Source organism: Mya arenaria, chromosome 7, assembly GCF_026914265.1.
Source record: "Mya arenaria isolate MELC-2E11 chromosome 7, ASM2691426v1".
NCBI classification, from domain to species: Eukaryota; Metazoa; Mollusca; class Bivalvia; order Myida; family Myidae; genus Mya; species Mya arenaria.
The window spans coordinates 52,820,471-52,842,061 of record NC_069128.1 but is presented as its reverse complement, the minus strand read 5'-3'; the positions used below and the strand labels follow the sequence as shown (position 1 = coordinate 52,842,061).

General features: G+C 34.7%; 2 protein-coding genes across 3 annotated transcripts; one reads left to right on the top strand and one right to left on the bottom strand.

The window, feature by feature from the left end:
* Window positions 1-81: 81 nt before the first annotated feature.
* LOC128241241 (uncharacterized) lies at window positions 82-2,507 on the bottom strand. The gene is made up of 5 exons (XM_052958188.1): window positions 2,309-2,507; window positions 2,041-2,122; window positions 907-979; window positions 459-809; window positions 82-341 (listed from the first exon to the last, which is right to left on the bottom strand). The coding sequence occupies exons 2-5, from the start codon at window positions 2,092-2,094 to the stop codon at window positions 82-84; spliced, it is 738 nt and encodes a 245-aa protein (XP_052814148.1). The 5' UTR covers window positions 2,095-2,122; window positions 2,309-2,507.
* A 2,046-nt stretch (window positions 2,508-4,553) lies between these two features.
* Window positions 4,554-20,756, top strand: LOC128241934 (obg-like ATPase 1). Of its 2 annotated transcripts, none has more exons than XM_052959072.1 (12): window positions 4,554-4,638; window positions 8,185-8,297; window positions 9,634-9,716; window positions 11,881-11,941; window positions 12,625-12,752; window positions 14,321-14,496; window positions 15,705-15,779; window positions 17,018-17,115; window positions 17,835-17,978; window positions 18,533-18,629; window positions 19,074-19,196; window positions 19,404-20,756. In XM_052959072.1, exons 2-12 carry the CDS (start codon window positions 8,194-8,196, stop codon window positions 19,509-19,511), a joined length of 1,197 nt encoding a protein of 398 aa, XP_052815032.1. In that variant the 5' UTR covers window positions 4,554-4,638; window positions 8,185-8,193; the 3' UTR covers window positions 19,512-20,756. The 2 variants fall into 2 exon arrangements, with proteins under 2 accessions (XP_052815032.1, XP_052815033.1); XM_052959073.1 differs by having other exon boundaries at window positions 4,594-4,689.
* Window positions 20,757-21,591: the final 835 nt, after the last annotated feature.

Here is a 21,591-nt window from a genome sequence, read left to right as displayed (position 1 = left end):
TTAAAAATATTCTTTAAATATTATACACAACTATGTTGCTAATAATATGACATGTCCATTGTCTAACATCAGTCTTGACACCTATCGGCCGCCGTAGATGGCACCAACATTTTTGAGGAACTCTTCGCAGGTGACCTCATGGGAATCGTATGAGTCCCACTCATCCATGATCCTGGCGTCGATGTCTCTGTAGCGCTCTCGACGCTGACGGCCAAGGGCTGCCTCCGACACCAGTTGATGTGTTACATTCACCATTTTGGATTCCCTCAGCAGCAAACTCAGCAAAACGTAAAACTGCAGGGTTGACCGACCGGCAGAAAAGTTCAACCGGCGATGCCATCCTGAAATTACAGTCATAACACAATTAAAATTAAAACATACATGATTTTCTATTTTTAGTGAATGCTATTACCGGAAATGATACGGGGAATATAATAAATAAACAGTTTTGTATTTACCTTCGGTGTCATTGTTTGTTCGTATCGTCTGTCGGTACACAGACCACTCAGTGGTGCTCCAGAGGGAGCTCTCCATCCACTGATCTTCAACGTACGTGAAGAGTTCCTTCATCTGGTCCGAACTCCCCTCTGCCCGGTCTTTAAGCTTAATGAAGGCGCGCTCTATGTGTTGTCCCGGAAGAAATGGAAGGGCTAACAGCTTCCTGATGAGCTGGTGGGCTCCCTCTCTCCGCTCATAAGTTGCCTTTAGCCCCAGGTGCTGGACGTGGCGCAGAACAGCCTGGCACCAATGAAATGCGCATCCCTTCAGCTGGGTACCCGGGAAAACGGAGCGGAGGGCCTGCCATAGACCTGAAAGGAAACATTGTATGATATATATATATATATAATGTGATATTCAATTTTACCATGATGAATTGTTATTTTTTTCATTTTGCTATATCCTTACCTGCTTCAAAATCCATCACAAAACCTTCGACTTTCGGCGCCTCTTCCATTATTTCTATCAGTTTCTGCAACACCTGCAGTTATCAAACATCATTATTAAATTGTATTATTGAAATGTACGTCAAAAACGTTCCATGGTATAAAGCCTTTTAAGATGGATATTGATGGATAATGATTTATGAACAGAAGAGAACAGATATTTTATAAGAACTAGTATACAATACATCTTCTTATAACTACAATTTAATAATAAATAAACAGGCACATGGAAAGAAAGTTACATTTTATTTTTTATGAAATTCAGTAATTTATATTCAAATTAGGTAAGGATGAAAAAAACTATTATTAATCTTATACTGAATACGTATGCAAAACCATACTGGCTTAATAGGTGTTTTTAGACAGACGGTATTATGGCGAATTGTCACATTCCACAGAGGTATCAGGCGTTGGAATTGTGACACTTTGTGTTTACAAGCGTCTACAAGGTTTGTTCCGACTTTCCCAACCGCTAATTCTCACACTTACCGAATAATACCGATTATCTCTTCGCATCTCAAACAGAATATTATTTCACTCTAATATTACAGATATATTGTTTTACTCTTTTTAAAATGCATATTTGTTGTAGAATATATGTAGAACTATCAAGTTGTCGAACAGAATATTATTTCACTCTTATTACGGATATATTGTTTTACTCTTTTTAAAATGCATATTTGTTGTATAATATATGTAGAACTATCAAGTTGTCACTTGTTTGCAATTCATATCCAGAAAACAAACATTATTCAGGTATAATATGAAAAGGTAATGATATCAGTGTTATATACCGCAAGGTTCATGCTGCGTGGTACATACAACACAAAAGGAACAAGAGTATGTACATCGCGTATGTCCTATGGATATACAGAATTATGTTTAAACACTACCGTTTATGATACAATTAACATAACAAAGACACATAGCAAAACTTTTATACTAGGGAATCACAAGTCAGACCAGTGTCAATGACAACAGCTTTGATATACCTTTGGCGGTACGTGCATTTTGATCTAAATTACATGAGTTATGGGAAAGTGTTATACATTTCTATACATTTTTTGTGTCTTTAAAACATATTACTTGCACCTACCTGTATCGCAGACTCGATGCTGCCAACGGTCACATACATCGCAGGTGATGGCATGTTGCAGTGGCCTCACAACCTTATCACACTCAATACACAAAACAGAATCAGACATTATAATTTTCAATAAAAATCCATTTCATTACACAATAAAATAAAAGTAGCACAACAACGCGTTTATAATATCCAATGCACGAAAATTTGACAGTAACACAGCAACACGTTTAAAACAAATGGTACCCACTTTAAGAAACAATTTAATATATATACTTACGTTGTTTATATTACTCAAATCTTCTTTAATCAACTGTAAATAACATTAACAAATTAAAGACAATTATTCATTCACACGTTTTTGAATGTCTTTTTCACACCCACAACACTTACAGTTTGCCTTGCAAAGAACGCATGGTTCAAAGACAATTTTTCTTTGATGTCTTTAATGATCAATTAATAATTAACAATTATAACAAATAAACTTCCTTAGATTTTCTATAATTTATATTAAAAATCATTAAAAATCGTTATTTAGTTTTTAATTATATTTTTTATATCAGTCATATCATTGTTTTTCATGCATATTTGTCTATTTGTAAATTTAAATATGTTATTTAGGTATAATATGAAAAGGTAATGATATCAGTGTTATATACCGCAAGGTTCATGCTGCGTGGTACATACAACACAAAAGGAACAAGAGTATGTACATCGCGTATGTCCTATGGATATACAGAATTATGTTTAAACACTACCGTTTATGATACAATTAACATAACAAAGACACATAGCAAAACTTTTATACTAGGGAATCACAAGTCAGACCAGTGTCAATGACAACAGCTTTGATATACCTTTGGCGGTACGTGCATTTTGATCTAAATTACATGAGTTATGGGAAAGTGTTATACATTTCTATACATTTTTTGTGTCTTTAAAACATATTACTTGCACCTACCTGTATCGCAGACTCGATGCTGCCAACGGTCACATACATCGCAGGTGATGGCATGTTGCAGTGGCCTCACAACCTTATCACACTCAATACACAAAACAGAATCAGACATTATAATTTTCAATAAAAATCCATTTCATTACACAATAAAATAAAAGTAGCACAACAACGCGTTTATAATATCCAATGCACGAAAATTTGACAGTAACACAGCAACACGTTTAAAACAAATGGTACCCACTTTAAGAAACAATTTAATATATATACTTACGTTGTTTATATTACTCAAATCTTCTTTAATCAACTGTAAATAACATTAACAAATTAAAGACAATTATTCATTCACACGTTTTTGAATGTCTTTTTCACACCCACAACACTTACAGTTTGCCTTGCAAAGAACGCATGGTTCAAAGACAATTTTTCTTTGATGTCTTTAATGATCAATTAATAATTAACAATTATAACAAATAAACTTCCTTAGATTTTCTATAATTTATATTAAAAATCATTAAAAATCGTTATTTAGTTTTTAATTATATTTTTTATATCAGTCATATCATTGTTTTTCATGCATATTTGTCTATTTGTAAATTTAAATATGTTATTTAGGTATAATATGAAAAGGTAATGATATCAGTGTTATATACCGCAAGGTTCATGCTGCGTGGTACATACAACACAAAAGGAACAAGAGTATGTACATCGCGTATGTCCTATGGATATACAGAATTATGTTTAAACACTACCGTTTATGATACAATTAACATAACAAAGACACATAGCAAAACTTTTATACTAGGGAATCACAAGTCAGACCAGTGTCAATGACAACAGCTTTGATATACCTTTGGCGGTACGTGCATTTTGATCTAAATTACATGAGTTATGGGAAAGTGTTATACATTTCTATACATTTTTTGTGTCTTTAAAACATATTACTTGCACCTACCTGTATCGCAGACTCGATGCTGCCAACGGTCACATACATCGCAGGTGATGGCATGTTGCAGTGGCCTCACAACCTTATCACACTCAATACACAAAACAGAATCAGACATTATAATTTTCAATAAAAATCCATTTCATTACACAATAAAATAAAAGTAGCACAACAACGCGTTTATAATATCCAATGCACGAAAATTTGACAGTAACACAGCAACACGTTTAAAACAAATGGTACCCACTTTAAGAAACAATTTAATATATATACTTACGTTGTTTATATATAAAATTATCCAGATTTCAGTTTGCATCAAATTAAGATTACAGCAACTAAAATTATTAAGTTATTTATCTATAACTGATTGCAAAGTTGGAAAGCTAGACGAAAGTGTAATTCGAGGTTTCATGCCCATGTGGGCATCATTTTATTAGAAATATGTACGAAGAATAAACACAATGATGTATGGAATGGCAAATGATAATATAACATTTAAGTGATGTATGTATCAGAAATAAGAACACGCATATTTGCAAACATTTCGCAATATAAGCAATTTATGTCCAGGATTAGTAAGCCGAATCGATTGTGGGTTTAATGTAACCTGTAGATTCGTACGAACGGAAGTGGTTACAAATGTAAACAAATTGCGGGGAACCAGCAGCATTTCACCATATTGGGCAAAACACGTTGAAAGCATTAGCCGGTATAAATTCTTCTTGTTTTAAGAACTGTTTCATATTTGCGAAACAGCTATGTAAGTGTTCCACAAGACATTTTTGGATTTATGTAAAAAGGACTAGAATTTGTGTAAACATTTCCTTATTTTAAAATTCTCCCTGTTATCCGTTGTGAAATTGGTGGGTGGGGCGATTATGTTGACACATTTTTTGTTTATTTATCCTAGAATGGTAGTGTGGGTAACTGTAGACAGTGTAGTGTGTTTGTGTGCGAGTGGTAGAACCACAGGGGGCAATAACGTTGACAGGACCCCCCCCCCCCCTGCCCCCAAAAAATTAATTAGATATAGTAGATTAAATAAAAAAATAGTGGTTTGTGGCAAAAAGGGTGGGTCCTGTCAAAGTAGTTGCTGCTGGTGGGTTGAACCATCCATCAGGTAACTTCAGTCGATTAGAGCTCTGCTGTTTCTCGGCCTCTAAACGCCAGCTCCACCACTTTACGGTGGTGCAAAGAAAAAGAGCTGTCGACACTTCCGTGGTGGAGCTGTGGACTATGTTTACATAAACAAACGTGAGTATGATTTATATTTTATTTGATAATTTCATTTAGCGGACATATTTCGAAAATCGGAGAATGTGGTACCGTGTTAGAACACTTCTACTATAGGCTGGTTACTATTTCGTTTCAATATTGTGCAAACTGTGGTGTCGGGAGCTTTTTTCCCGAATCGAACTGGTGCATATTTTGTGATCTGATTGCATAGCAAGTACATTTAGATGCTTACACACCCCGTAAGAACATTCTCACGCATGCAAACATAACTGTTATGTATGGTACTTATGCCGGAACACAACAAAACTGATAAGCACTTCTTAAAAAGGAAAAATGCACATATTTATAAGTGGTGGCGCTGTTGCTGTTGATTTTCGAAATATGTCAGTAAAATGAAATTATCAAACAAAATATAAATCATACTCACGTTTGTTCATGTAAACATAGGGCACAGCTCCACCACGGAAGTGTCTACAGCTCTTTTTCTTTGCACCACCGTAAAGTGGTGGAGCTGGTGTTTACAGGCCGTGTGTTTAGTATTATTTGATTCTAGCCCCACATAAGAAACACTTCCTCCCAGGTTAACGTTGGTTTGAACCAGCCCCCCAATCAGTGTTATTGGTTGGACTGCTGTGGCTGGTGTTAAGGCGGTTGTGGGATTTTGCCAGTCGGTTTTCTAAGACGGTAAGAGCAGGTTATAGCAACACACCAGGCACACTTTTACACTCAGGTTTACTATAACAAGAACAAAACAACACTTTAAAGCTGTAGGATATAGGCTGAGTATTAAAATTTAATGTGACAATGTTTGTTGTGATCTGCTGACCAAGTCAAGTTGTTTGCCGGTGTGTCAAGTGAGAATTATAAGTCACCAGCTCAATCAGCCTAGTTCTGGCTTCCATAACTTTAATGTTGATATTTATTTTTTTGATGTTTACAACACATTAAAGTTATGGCGTAACACCCATAGTAAAGTCAACCAGAATCAATTGAGTGTGATGATGCAATGCAATCACATGACCATGATGACGTCGTTGGATTCTATTTACAGTATCGGATTCACATTGTTCATTGAGTTAAATCCAATTGAAGTAAGGCTGAAAATACCTTTTTGATAAGTAAAAACAATTGATTTATTCCAAATTTGTTATTAGTTATTCACTAATTATTCGAAATAGAAAAATAACAGCAAAATAAACACTACATTTGTGAGTTCAAATGTAGGTCAAATGGGTATTTTCTGAAAATCTTGGTGTCACGTGATTAAATTTGAACACAACTATGACCTAGTTAAGAAATGCTTGTAAAAGGATTAATTAAAATGCTAATTCAACTATCTTTAAAGAGTTTTTTGGTGTTGAAAATGTGTTTGTGAACTACATTTTACTTCATTTACCTGAGGATACAGTTATTTTGTATGTACAATGCATATATAATGACGTGAATGTGTGGGTTCAAATCCTGACGCAACTCACAATGAATGTTTTGAAGTTTTAATAACGTCCAGAATATAATCACATGCATACAGTTCTATGGAACACCAGTAGAAGTTATTTATACAGCGTCATCAATGATTCTTGTAACACAAGTGTTTAAGTATTTTAAATTTGTAACACAAATTATTAAACACACTTATAAAACTGTTCCTAGAAATATATATTTGTAACACAATGTCCTTTATTATAACTTTGGTAACGCACACAAAGTCGAAAATAATATTTGTAACACAATGTCCTGACTTTGGTAACACACAAAGTATAAAGTAATGTAATGGAACACCATACAATTCGAAGTCCTTAATAAAAGTGATCCTCAGGCTTTTATATGAAACATATTGTTGTTTTAAAAGGTTAAGAAGTAACAAGAATGTCTGAAATGTCTCACTCAGGCTTAGCTATCAAAACTTGTCTAGCTAAGCCTGTTGCATAAAGATTAGTTAGAACATAAAATAATGAAGGTGCTAAAATTAAAGGAAACATGTAGACACAAGAAATAACAGTTTGTTGAAGAATTAAAAACCATTATGAAACCCTTCAGATGTAAAAGGAAATAAAGAAAATGTATGAAATATTGCATATAATTTAAAGGTTCTATGTTATAAAGAATATAAATGAATTCCTCATAAGACAACATTAATTTTCATACCAAATATCATATATTCCATATGAATAAAAGATTTACATCTGAACAGCAAAAGAGACAATATGTACATCAGACTTACCGGACAAAAACATTAAGAACTATAAAATAAAAAATAACAAATATTACGAAGACAATTTGACACAAAATTGCTTCATAATACATACAAGTGAAATAACAGCGTGACATAAAAATGTCACGAATTCTGGTAGGGTTTGGATACTGCGTTCTCTTCAGCGAACACACCCAAAAAGGTAATATATAATGTGTTCGCTGAAGTTCTTTAGCTAAATCAGCCTAGTGTTGTTGTTTTTTCTGAGAAAACAAAAAAAGAGAAATAGTTCCATTTTCAATTGTTATTTCAAGGGAAATCCAACATAAAATAAGTCACTTTGCAAAGTTTCAAGGGCAGATTAGTATAATAATATGCTTTTTTTCTGTATTATTTTCACTAGGTTGTTCTCATAAAATCCTTTCCAAAAATGATCAGAAGACTGTTTGTTCCTTGAATCATTAAAAAAAAAAGCTTTTCTTTTCAACAAATTGTTTTTGTATTGTTCATTTTTGGCGTAAACTCATTTGCTGAGGGCACAGAAAAGTCCCATTTTTTTTTATATTTATATAAACATTTAAAATAAAAATGCCATGAACATGGCTTCCATTTCTCCCGACCTTCATTTTAACAGTGGTCTAAATTGCAGAAGCCCGTAAGCCCTGCAGTGTTAGAATGCTTTCCGGCTTGCTCAAATTCTTGACATTATATCACAGGTTTGTTGAAATATATTTAATGCCAAGCACCAGTGTTAAGAATTATGTCTTTTTCATCGGAATGCCTTATTTGGATAACTGTTTCCAATGGTTTTATTTTTCTACACTACAGTGTCGCAAAATGCCACCAAAGAAGAAGGATGATGGGGCAAATGCCCCCCCTCCACTCATTGGACGAATAGGAACAAATCTGAAAATTGGAATCGTGGGACTGCCAAATGTGGGGTAATCACTGTAATCTTATTTGAAAGTGTTTAAAATGCCACATATATAAATATCACTTAATATTACCATCAAATAATGGTGAAATTTGGCTCATTACAGGGTTCGAATTTAGACTCGCATACTCGCAAAATGCGAGCGACATTTACAAATTGCGAGTGACTTTTATTCAAGCTCGCAAAATTCTGTGAGTGACTTTTTCTAGACCACAAAATGTTTAAAGGAAAGCAGAATAAACATGAACTTTACTCCGCTACGTAGTCGAGTGTCAACAGCCTAACAGTAAGTTTCAAAAAAAGAACAAATACGGAAAAGGCCGAGTTTTATCTCGAATCTTTCCGGGATGCTCCGAGGCATGCATTATACAAAGTGAATACGAATGACGTTATCACCTAATTCAGTAATTGGCTAAATTTAGCGCTTTCGCGCACTATATGTAAACCCCATCATCCTTTGAATATATTTTCGCCCAACTGTCAAAATGAATAGACTTCGTGGATCGATATATTTCATGGTCCAAAGTATCCACGCTACATTTACTGTTGTTTTTTTTATTTCAAATTTATAATGTTAGTGATTTTAATACTTACAGACTTAATGAAATCTGTAGCGTGCTTGTCGAATGGGTATTAAATTACCCGATGGCGAGGGTAAATATACAAAGTGAACAATGTCAAATTATTGGACAGCTTTGTTATCAAAAAGCTGCCAGCATCAGATGAGTCTTTCCGTACCCACCAAATAGAATAAGCCATCAACAAGTTCTAGTAGTCGAGTCACTCAAGATTGATACTTTTTAATATTCATAATATGTCTTAGGTGTAAATTTCTACTTTAATTAGACAATATTATAAGGGAATAAAGCAAATAATAAAATTGCAAGTTGATTTTTCATTTTGCGAGTTGCCTCAAAATGCACTCGCAAAATTTTGTGAAATCGTGCTCCTCAAAGTTAAATTCGAACCCTGCATTAGCAATCCCAAATAGACAACTTTTTACACATTAGTGGTAGGAAAAATCACTGAAAATCATAATGTTTACATTTCTTGATTCCATCATTTCATAAATGCCAGGATTTTTAGCAATTTTCCAATAATCATTGATTTAAATATCTAGCTGTTTCAAAACTAAGTGTCGTTGGACCTAGGCCTCATTCAAAAATATGTGAGAGAAGTCACTTGACTGAAAATCGAATGTCAATACCCATGCTGTGACTGGTTTTGACTGTCATGGGCTCTTCAAGATACAAAATGTATATATAGGGCAAAATTAAATTTATTATATGAAAAGTATATCATTATATAATATTTGTTGTAACCAAGTTTTTTGTATACTTCAGAAAGTCTACATTCTTCAATGTTCTCACGAAAAGCCAGGCCAACGCAGAAAATTTCCCATTCTGCACCATTGATCCCAATGAAAGTAAGTACAATTAACTTATTATGATTTAATGTTATCACTTATTTTAAAGGGACTATACACCAGATTGGCACAAAAAAGTTTTTTTCTGTAACAAATCTCAGGACAATTATTTAATAAAAATTTTTTCTCTTTGATATCATAATTGTAAAAAAAGTCCCCAAATGTAAAAAAAAAAATCGAGGCGGAGACCGGGTTCGAACCGGTGTCGCCAAAATTGCAGTCCAGTGTTGTATCCACTGTGCTACGAAGGCTTACCCTAAATTGTTGGAATATTTAAGCTATATACCTGTCTTGGTAATATCACATGATAACATCGACTAGCCAATCACGCATAAGAGCTAATTCTACTAGGTAGACATACCTAGCAATCTATTTTAAAGGGGCTGTACTCTGTATGATAAAATAGTGGGAAAAAAAGCAAATTGTCGAAAACTGAAATACACTTGGCATCGATGTGTACAATGCATTGGAACTTACTAACTGAAGTACCACATAGTTTACAATTTATTCAAGTTTAGCAGTTATTTCGTATTTTTCCATTAAAAAGGATTACTGGGTATGCCAACCAGGTAGAATTCATTCCTTATGTGTGATTGGCTAGTCAGTGTTATCACGTGATATTGTCGAGGTAGGTTTATAGCTTAATTATGTCACACATTCAGAGTAAGCCTTCGTAGCTCAGTGGATACGACGTTAGACTGCAATTTTGGCGACACAGGTTTGAACCCGGTCTCCGACAAAATTTTTTTTTACCTTTGGTACTTTTTTTACAATTATGATATCAAAGCATAACACATTCTATTAGATAATTGTCCTGAGATTCTTTACAAAAAAAACTTTTTTTGGTGCCAATCTGGTGTACAGTCCCTTTAATGGAAAAATACGAAAAAAAACTGTGAAAAACTAAATTAATTGTAAACTATTTGGTACTTCAGTTAGTTAGTTTCAATGCATTGTACACATAGATACCAAGTTTATGTCACTTTTTTGGCCAATTTTCTTTTTTTCCCTATTTCATCATACGGTGTATAGCCCCTTTAATAAAGAACAAGGCTTTTTATAGTCTACACAATGTTTTTCTTGCCAGGGGATTTGAGTACAACCTAGTGGTGGAAATTAACAGAGCCCTCCGCCAGTTAAATGTTTTCTGGGCTTGCTCAGATTCTGCACTTTATATACTTTATATAGGAGGGATTGTGTTATGGAAAAGCTGACTTTTCACATGAAACTTTTTACCGGAACTTCTGGGGGTATCTTAGTCGATATTCTCTCAGTTTCATATTGCATTTTTTTTTTTTACAACTTCATGTGAATTGAAATTCAGCCAGTATTAAAGATTAGCACAAGGTTATAGAAATTAGAGCAATCCACTTGTTGCACTTAATACAGACAGGGTTCGCACACATCTGAAAAATCATGGAATCTTGATTATTTGGATTTAATCATGGAAAAATCATGGAATATTAAAAAATCATCATGGAAAGATGAAAAAGTATTCTGGAATAAGTCTGTACGTGCGTAAAAAATAAATCTGGTAAAATTTAAACTTAAGAATCCAAACTTAAATGACAAATTGTGAAATTACATCCTTACAAACTATTCTATATCATATTGAGTGCGAATCTGCTTGGGTACGAAACGAACATTAAAAGTTTACTACTGCACCGGTTCCATTTTTTTGGTTGTGCTTTTGCGAGTTTTCGAAGCTTAAAAAAATAGTCCTAGCAAAGGAATTTGTCGATACAACTCTCAGTGGGACACAAATGAACAATACAAGGACTGGTTGAAGCCATTTAATAAGCCCGATAACCGAATAACGTTTGCCGTGTGTGACAAGCTTATCAATCTGTCAAATATGGGTGAAGGTGCTATTAAATCGTTTTTAATTTCCGGCCTGGGCGAATGTGAGTTTAGTTTGTGGTCACCAAGTAGGAAAAGTGGGTTTCCTCCGGATACTCCGGTTCCCCCCACAACACAAGACCACACTCCCGCGCAACACGTGTCAACGAGAGTGATTAATATAAGTTGCAATGGCTTGTTTCACAATCGTTGTACAAATAATCTAATATAGATTTAAGACTAGATAAATAATTACTTTTATCCTAAACGAACCGAGTCTCTGGTGATTGACATTTGCTATGATCATGTATTATTTTCTGTACAGGCCGTGTTCCTGTGCCGGATGAGCGATACAATTTCCTATGTGAACATTACCAGCCTGCCAGGTAAGACCAAGTGTAATCAACTGGCACAAATTTTTTGGAAGTACTTAAATGTGACTAGCTTAAGTAGCTTATTTCATTAACCAAATATCTTAAATCTTCATTTAAATCAAAATAGTTCATCATGATTATCAGATAGATAATTTCTTTTATTTTAGTAAACAAATTTTTAGAATGTAAATATTGCTTTTATTATACCAAAACAAAAATATTAGAGAAATTAGGGCCTTAGGTTAAGTTAAAGCTAATGTTTGTTTTTGATAAATTAACTCATATTGTCATAGCCTTGATGTCGTTCGCAGCATCATAGTGCACAAATCTTCTATTTCTTAAATTCTATTAGCACTCAAGATATATTCGGATGACAATATGCACAGGAATATCAAATTATATCACAGCACCTAACCGTTCCATAGTAATGATGTTTGAAAAATAAGCAAGAACATCGTGTTAGTATAAATTGCATACACATTTATTATAAATTTGATGAAAAGTAAATGATAAGTTGAGGGTACTGGTAACCAAAATGATGTCAACATTTCGGAAATGTTCAACAAGATGCTTTATAAATATGGTACCTTTTCCTGCCCACGTAACGAACTGACAATTGATTTATATCACAGCTGATGGCTTTAACAATCTAGTCTTAAGTTTTTTTAAACTAAAATGATTCTTTTCTTTCACAGCAAAGTCCCAGCTTTCTTGAACGTGGTTGATATTGCTGGGCTTGTGAAGGGAGCCCACGAGGGCAAGGGGCTTGGTAACGCTTTCCTCTCAAACATCAAGGCCTGCGATGCCATCTTCCATGTTGTCAGTAAGTGGATGGTCAATTACAATCAAAAGCCTTTGTAATACCAAAGTTTTGAGCAGGTAATACAAATTGTTTACAAACTTTTTAAATTCAAGTCATTCAAAGAAAAATTCAATCTATTGTCAACGCCATGGTGTCATTGTCATCAGTCAATGTCATTGCTTAAACTTAAACCTTGTCCTTGTTTCAAAAGTCCTTGAAGATCTTATAAGGAAACCTGGTACACATGTTGCCACAGACAATACACACATGTTTTACAAAGCCTGTGACTCCGGTTTTGATAATATTTGATTTATGTCAAATTTGTTCAGCCAGAAAAATGCTCGAAGATGAGCAATGGTGTCTCCCACAGCAACTTTGTTAGATTTCAGCATATTGATAAATATATATATTGGGCAGAAAAATGCTGATTTTTGCATATATATTGGGCAGAAAAAATGCTGATTTTTGCATATTGATAAATATATATATTGGGCAGAAAAAATGCTGATTTTTGCATATTTATAAATATATATACTGTTATTGGGGAGAAAAAAATGCTGATTTTTGCATATTGATAAATATATATATTGGGGAGAATTTTTTTTCTGATTTTTGCATATTGATAAATATATATATTGGGGACAAATAATGCTGATTTTTGCATATTGATAAATATATATATTGGGGACAAAAAATGCTGGTTTTTGCATATTGATAAATATATATATTGGGGAGAAAAAAATGTTGATTTTAGCATATTGATAAATATATATATTGGGGAGAAAAAATTCTGATTTTAGCATATTGATAAATATATATATTGGGGAGAAAAAAATGTTGATTTTAGCATATTGATAAATAAATATATTGGGGAGTAAAAATGCTGATTTTACAGGGATGTGATTTGTCCGCGGATTCGCGGAATTCCGCGGATCTAATGGCCCCAAAGACCCCCCACCCCCCCAAAAAAACCTGATTTTTTTTTATTTTGTTGCTTTCAGTTGTTTTAGTTAATATTCAAGTTTGCTTCAAATTCAAAGTCAGGAGAGCTTCTAGAAAGCCATTTTTTATTCTGCAGCAGTGCGCTTTTGACCCCAAGTGCGCCCCATAAACCCATGGTTGAAAATGTTTCAGCCCTCCAGCTGCCAGGTCAATCACATCCCTGTTTTAGCATATTGATAAATAAATATATTGGGGAGAAAAAAATGTTAATTTTAGCATATTGATAAATACATATATTGGGGAGAATAAAATGCTGATTTTAGCATATTGATAAATACATATATTGGGGAGAAAAAATGCTGGTTTTAGCATATTGATAAATACATATATTGGGGAGAAAAAAATGCTGATTTTAGCTATGATAAATATATATTAGGGAGAAAAAAATCCTGATTATAGCATATTGATAATGGTATATATTGGGGAGAAAAAAATGCTGATTTCAGCATATTGATAAAGAAATATAGATTGGGAGGAAAAAAATGCCAAAGTTACCGTATATTCTATGCATGTGTACATTTAGAAACAGGCGTTAGAAGATATGCTAGTTGTGTATCCATCTCTATAAAAAACATTTTTTTTCATAGGGGCATTTTCTGATGAAGAAGTAATACACGTTGAGGGGGATGTGGACCCGTCACGTGACCTGCAAATCATCCATGACGAGCTCCGCCTCAAGGATCTGGAAGCTGTAAACAAGCAGTTGGAGCCACTCGAGCGCACTGTCGGTCGCGGATCTGATAAAGGAAAAAAGCCAGAATATGTGAGTATTCTTTTGTAGGAGTTTATCATGGCATCCCACATGTTAAATATTCCAACTCAATCCCAATCAGAAGTTCTTTAAAATCAAATTATGCAAAAAATCATGGCCAGAAAAGGTTTTCATTCAATGTTTTTCTTCGGTATTATTTTTAATGCATATGTTCAATTGATACAAAAAAAATATGTGGTCACCAGACATTCAGAAATTTCATAGCTATACCGGTACATAGGATACTTTTAGTTTTCCTTATTAAGGTATAAAACATGTCATGGGATACCATTTCTTGATGATTTTAGATTTTAATTTTATAGAATACATACTGTGAAATCATTAATGTTCGTGGGCATGAAATTTCGTGGTTTGCCGAAAAAAAAAATTTCGTGGGTACTTGAATTCGTGGATTTTCATTTTTGAAAAAAAAAAAATCGAAGATGCGATCGTCCTAGATCGTCTGCATTATATATCCACGCACTGGCCCGTGATTTCCGTCTTCTACGTCACTCGGTTTATGACACTCGCTAATGTGGTACGACATGCCAATTAGTGCATATACCCATGTCACTTATCGATTTAATTGGGAATAAAGGTAATAAAAGAAGATGTACCCTGATTATAAATACAGATAGGGGAAGCCATTGAATGCCAATTAAGAATTTTGCAAACTGTGAAAACACCGAAAAGGTGCGTATATTGTCACGTTCGGTGCTTAGTAACCTTCAATATACTAATAATCGATTAATTATTTCATTGAAAAAAAAAATCGAGTATGGACACTCATCACGCACATCTTGTAAACTTGGAGATTTTCATTAACAGCACACGTTTAAACACGTGCTTATAACTGTCATTTGCTGCATAAAACACATTTAATTGATTTAGTTCATTATTTGTTAAAGGCAGTTATAATATATTAACAGAATAATGATCGTAAGTTATACAGTGAGACAGGTTTTAACACTGTATACTGCGACCTCTGTAAAGAATATACTAGAGTATGTACGTAACAAGGCAATTGAAAAAGTGAATAAATGGTTTATATTTCGTGGGATCTTGAATTCGTGGATCACCCAACCCACGAAAACCACGAACATTAATGCCCCACGAACATTAATGATTTCACAGTAATTGTATGGTATAAAAAGCACTTAAATATTGATATTTTTTAATATTAATTACTGAACATTAAACCACTGTTGATTACTTTGCAGGAATGTCTGAAAAAAGTTCATGAATGTCTGAATAGTGGAAAGTGGGTCAGGAATCTCCATTTTGATGCAAAAGAGGTGAGTGAAACATTTCTGTATCAAACTATGGCACTTTAGGTACGTTTGACTATTTAAAATAATAGTTTTTAGCAGTGATGAAAAAAGTTTTAGTGATATGATAGCCGCATGTTAGCTTTATAGCTCACCTGAGCAAGAAGAGCTCAATCGTTAGCTATTGTGATTGGGGACTGTCTGTTGTCCATCCATCATCAACATTTTCCCTCAATCAACTTCTAAACCACTCGGCCAATGGCAACCAAATTTCACATAAATAAATCTCCTCAGAAATTACTGCCCAGATTTCAAAAGAATGTTGCTTAGGTGGTCTTTTATGAAATTCCTTCAAGCCATCTTGGTCTTTTAAAAAACTCTGCCGACAGGGTGTGGGGCTAGTTTTTACTTCATGACTTAATTGTAACAAGTTGCAGTTTTAGTAAGAGTCAGACACTTTGAACAATCAGTCGGTTTATCAGACAAAATCTCCCTTTGAAATATTCTTCTCTGAAATTACATGGGCCAGACCCTTGGTATTTTAGAATATAGCATTATGTAGTGGTTCTTTATCTAAATTGTTCAAATTATGCCCCTGGGGTCAAAGCTGGTCCCACCCAAGGGGTGTCAGGTCTTCTATTTACTTATGTATTTTTTTTTAAATCTTATAATCTGAAACCACAAGGCCTAGATCCTTGTTATTTGATATGTAGCCTCATATAGTGGTTAGTAACTTCTTACATCCATAGCATCCAATGACTTCCATAGCAACCTATGACTTCCTCAGCAACCACTGTATATTCCTAAGCAGCCAATGACTTCCTAAACAACCAGTGAATTGCTTAGCAACCACTTACTTCCTTAGCAATCTATGATATCCTTGGCAACCGATGATTTGTTTAGCAACCACTTTCTTAGAAATCAATGATAACCTTGGCAACCATTGACTTATAATGCAACCACACACTTCATCATCAGCCACTTGCTTCCTTATAACTTCCTACATCCATAGCAACCAATCTTTATAACTTTCTACAGCAATAGCAGCCAATAACTTCCTTAGCACTCTATGACTACCTTAGCAACCAATGACTTCCTTAGCAACCAAGGACTTCTAACCAACTGTCTTGACCCTCTCGATATATTGACTGGATTTATTTTAGCATCATGCTTCTCCTTTAAAAAATATGAGTTAGTATTCATTATTGTTCCAGTTTATTATTCATGTAACTTTGATGTTAAAAGATGTGTTTATTTCATTTCAGATTGATATTTTAAACCAGCATTTGTTCATCACCGCAAAGCCGGTCATATATTTAGTAAATATGTCAGAAAAGGACTATATACGAAAGAAAAACAAATGGTAAGAAGACATTTCCCAAAACCTGGTCCTAGTGACTTGCTCAGTGTTGATTTTTTCTTAAAAAAATAGTGAAGTCTTTTTATAGCAGTCAGAATTTTCTAAAGAGAAATGGAATGGAGCAGCACCCTGTCCTCTTTTGGAAGCACCCTTCTGCTCTACCCGAGGCCAGCATTGGCACCATTCTGCCCTCATAGAATGAAATGCTTTTGTGATAATGAAATATTTCCTTTCTTTTCATTAAAACTTGTACTATGATTATAAATACATGTTTTATTACCAAAATTAAACATAATACCTTACATTTTCTGTCAAATTCATGATGTTCAAGTTCTTCGTTGCCCAATAAAATATGCCCTTTTCTCCCATAGCACCCCCCGTCCATTTCTGCAGCACCCAGCCCTGTTTAAAACCTGGCTAAAACTAATCAGGACTGGGTTCATTTTCCACCAGTGGACCTTCTCAAGGCCTGTCAAAATGGAAACCAGTACTGGTTCTATAAAGGAAACAAACACAGCATGAGTTTGTTTTAAAGATATTGATCCAATGTTAAAAGGATAACCCAACCAGCCTTGTATAAATAATCTTAACTGTTAAATCACATGACGACCCAGAGAACGAATGTATGTTGACTGATACATTATTTTGTTAAATAAATTAGTTGGTTATAAAGGGCGTGTGCAATTTGATGTGTTATGTCAATATTTATAACCGAATTCCAGGTTGCCGAAGATCAAGGAATGGGTAGACAGCAATGAGGCCGGGGCGACTGTGATCCTGTTCAGTGCTGCATTCGAGCTTAACCTCCTCGACCTTCAAACTGAAGAGGAGAAGCAGGCTTACATTAAGGAGAAAGGAGCACCAAGGTATGTAACTATTGTCATCTTTACAGCAGAAGTATTACATTAATTAACTGTTGTCCTCTCTGAAGTATTAACATGACGGACAAGGGCTAGAGGATACAGGGCTCCTGATATACTTTCTTCAAATAAACCATATCTTTTATTTGAATTGCATTAGAGTTGCTCGTTGTAACATGGTACCAGGCTCTAGGCTTGTAAGTTGACATACTTCTACAAATAATCCTTGCCTTATATTTACAATGAACTGGATAAGATCTTTGTTTAATGGTTCCAACCTCCAATCTTGGTATACTTCTTCAAATGAACCTTGCCTTATATTTGCAGTGCCCGGTATAAGATCATTGTTACAGGGCACAAGGCTCTGTGCTTGATATTATACTTCTTATAATAATCCCTACCATATGTTTTCACTGCCTGGGATAGAAAGCTCTAGGCCTTATATATTTCTTCAAATAACCTAGCCTTATGTTTGCAGTGAACTGGAGGTCATAGTAAATGTGAACCAGTCTCTTGGCTTGATTATACTTCCTCTAATGATACATGCCTTATATTTGCAGTGCTCTAGAGAAGATCGTTGTCACGGGATACAAGGCTCTAGGCTTAATATACTTCTTCACTGGTGGAAAAGATGAGGTCAAGTGTTGGACTATACAGGTATATCTGTCAATCTGCAAATTTATTTTTCAATTGAGGGTCCATGAATACAATATGTTGCAGCTATGCTTAAAACACTAAAAACTGCAAACTATGATGCTAATGTAAGTTTCTCTAGCAGATCAACTAAGCATTGATTATGTTAGTTATTAAATGGATCATAACCACAGGTGGCATTTTATGCGCCCACACTTACATCAAAACTGCAGCTAATGGGCCTTTAAAGATATATAGAAAGGCTTCGTAGGGACATTTAGGCTGGCTGAATATGCTGAAATCAATCATATTTGACATTCTCTGTGTGAGGTTTTCCTATGTATTCCTGTCCTTGTCTTATCGTTCTTTAAGCAGCAGAGAGTATCCATACCAACATTAAGTAAGCCCACTGTGCCATATAACCAACCAACCCCCACCATTAATAAGTAAACTTTTGTCCACTTGCAGAAGGGCACGAAGGCCCCCCAGGCAGCAGGACGTATCCACACAGACATGGAGAAGGGCTTCATTATGGCTGAGGTGATGGCCTATAACGACTTCCATGAGGCCGGATCAGATGCTGCATGCAAGGTTTGTAGCTTCTACCTTTAAGCAGGGGTGTTTTGGGAGAAAAATAGTCACAGAAACATGATGGGAGCATGAATGATGAATTGTCGTTTAAGAAATAAAAAAAATAGCAAATAAAATGTTACCCTGAAAATCTATCAATGAATTTATATTGGCCTTGTCTTCCACTTTTTATTTACTTATTTAGTGGTTTATTGTGTTGTTTTTCAGGCTGCAGGGAAGTACAAACAGAAGGGTCGAGAGTATGTAGTGGAAGATGGGGACATTATTTTCTACAAGTTTAACGCGGGGGCGGGGCTTACTGGCAAGAAGAAATAGTCCAAACTATTGCTGTTTGTGTCTGTTATAGGACATTTACGACTTCATTCATACAATATCGGCATATGCTGGCTTGCCCCGAATGCACCTGCTTATCGAAAATTATGGGATTGGTCCATGTCAGACCAGACGTCAGAAAAAAATCAGGCAAAACAAGACATCGCGTAACCAGCTTACGTCAGCATATGCCAATGTTGTGAATGAAGTCCTGTCATTCTTTCCTGTGTAACTTGAGCCTACAATGCTAAACTAACTATTCTTATTGTTACTTTTCTTAACTTATTGGATGAATTAATGTTTAGTTTGCTATCAGGATAAAAACAGATTTGATTTTCAAATACACTGTATCTCAACAGATGTTTATATGAGCTTTCTATGGAGAATGATGTTAACTGCAGTTGTTCAAGGAACAAGGCTAATCAAATTTCTATAAAATTTGAGTTTGCAATGAAATACATGTATCACATTTTCAATTTTAATGATTGTTTTAACTATGATTAAGCGGAATATTTGACATTGAATACAATTAATTGTGTTTCATAACAGGACTTTCAGCTTAAAGTCTTAATTAGATAAAACAACAATATTGTTGTGCTGATAACAACTTTAGCTGAAACAAGACACGTATGCCATGAACTTGGTTAACTGTGAGCCGAAAAACTTGTTACACAACTAAATTAGGATGAACTAGATGTGCTTGCTTTGACCATGCCGCAAAATATAAGCGACGTTTTTCAAAATAGTTAAGTGATTTTACAATATATACTATCATGTATGTGCTATCAAGAAAACTTGTATGTGCTATCAAGAAAACTTGTATGTGCTATCAAGTGGTTTTTGTTCAAGCCTTTTGTTTTATTGTATGCTTTCCAGTGGTTTATAGAATATTATAATTATGATGTTATTATTGTCATCGTGGAATAAGACTTGATTCTTCTATCCTTTTTTACAAGTTTTTAGCATTAAATAAAGATTGATGAATTCAGCGATATATCTCTATGTGATTTTATCTTGTGAACACAAAAGTTCACATTTCCTTTCTTTATGTTTAATATAAATGATAATTGTTAACTTTATTTATAAACTCACTCATGTATGGTTATTTTTTACCCCCCAATTGGCATATTTTTTGTGCTTTAAGATAGCAATAAAAATCCAGGAAAATATATTAAAACGCCTTAAAATTGTTTATTCTAAGTTTTCCATTGATGTATGTTATATGATGAATGAAGCAGGAAAAAAAGAGTTGAATGAGTTATTAATCATAGTGTATACAAAATAAAGTGGATGAAATAAAACAAAACACGCCTCTGAACATTTTAATATAATGTCGATCTTTATGAAAACATTTTGCAGTGGTCAGATGGACGCAAATATTGAGGGAAACACTTTAATTAATGTATTTTTTTGTTCCAATATGGTTTCCTTAGTTAGGGGTTACTGCAAGCCAGCAAATCCCCTCTCAAATTACGCTGTCGGTTGGAATACTTATCGACCCGTAAGGGTAACTGCAAGCCAGCAAATCACCTCGCAAATTACGCTGTCGGTTGGGATACTTATCGACCCGTAAGGGTAACTGCAAGCCAGCAAATCACCTCGCAAATTACGAACCGTGTTGGGATACTAATCGACCCGTTATGGTTACTGCAAGCCAGCAAATCACCGCTCAAATTATGGACCAGGTTGGGATTCTTAGCGACCCGTTATGATTACTGGAAGCCAGCAAATCACCGCTGAAATTATGAACCGGGTTGGGATACTTATCGACCCGTTAGGGTTACTGCGAACCAGCAAATCACCTCTCATAATACACCCATGGTTGGGATACTTGCCGACCCGTTAGGATTACTGCAAGCCAGCAAATCGCCCAGCAAAGGTATTGCACCAGAATGAGGTAATGATTTGGCACGTTTTCCTCAATAATGTTCGATAGGTACATCATCAATCCCATGTTTAACCCCCTTTAAAAAGAACAGCATTTTGTTCAAGATTTTACGAACTACTTCTACTGATTATCAGGACTTACAAGTATCTCATCTAGTTGAAAAGCTGAACGAGGAAATTACCTCCTGCTCTGTAG

Coding starts and splice junctions, on each gene's coding strand:
- LOC128241241 (XM_052958188.1), bottom strand. CDS start 2,094: ATGCCATCACCTGCGATGTATGTGACCGTTGGCAGCATCGAGTCTGCG. Junction 980..2,040: donor GCATCGAGTCTGCGATACAG/GTAGGTGCAAGT, acceptor TGATAACTGCAG/GTGTTGCAGAAACTGATAGA. Junction 810..906: donor TGTGATGGATTTTGAAGCAG/GTAAGGATATAG, acceptor GTTTCCTTTCAG/GTCTATGGCAGGCCCTCCGC.
- LOC128241934 (XM_052959072.1), top strand. CDS start 8,194: ATGCCACCAAAGAAGAAGGATGATGGGGCAAATGCCCCCCCTCCACTC. Junction 14,497..15,704: donor AAGGAAAAAAGCCAGAATAT/GTGAGTATTCTT, acceptor ATTACTTTGCAG/GAATGTCTGAAAAAAGTTCA. Junction 15,780..17,017: donor TCCATTTTGATGCAAAAGAG/GTGAGTGAAACA, acceptor ATTTCATTTCAG/ATTGATATTTTAAACCAGCA.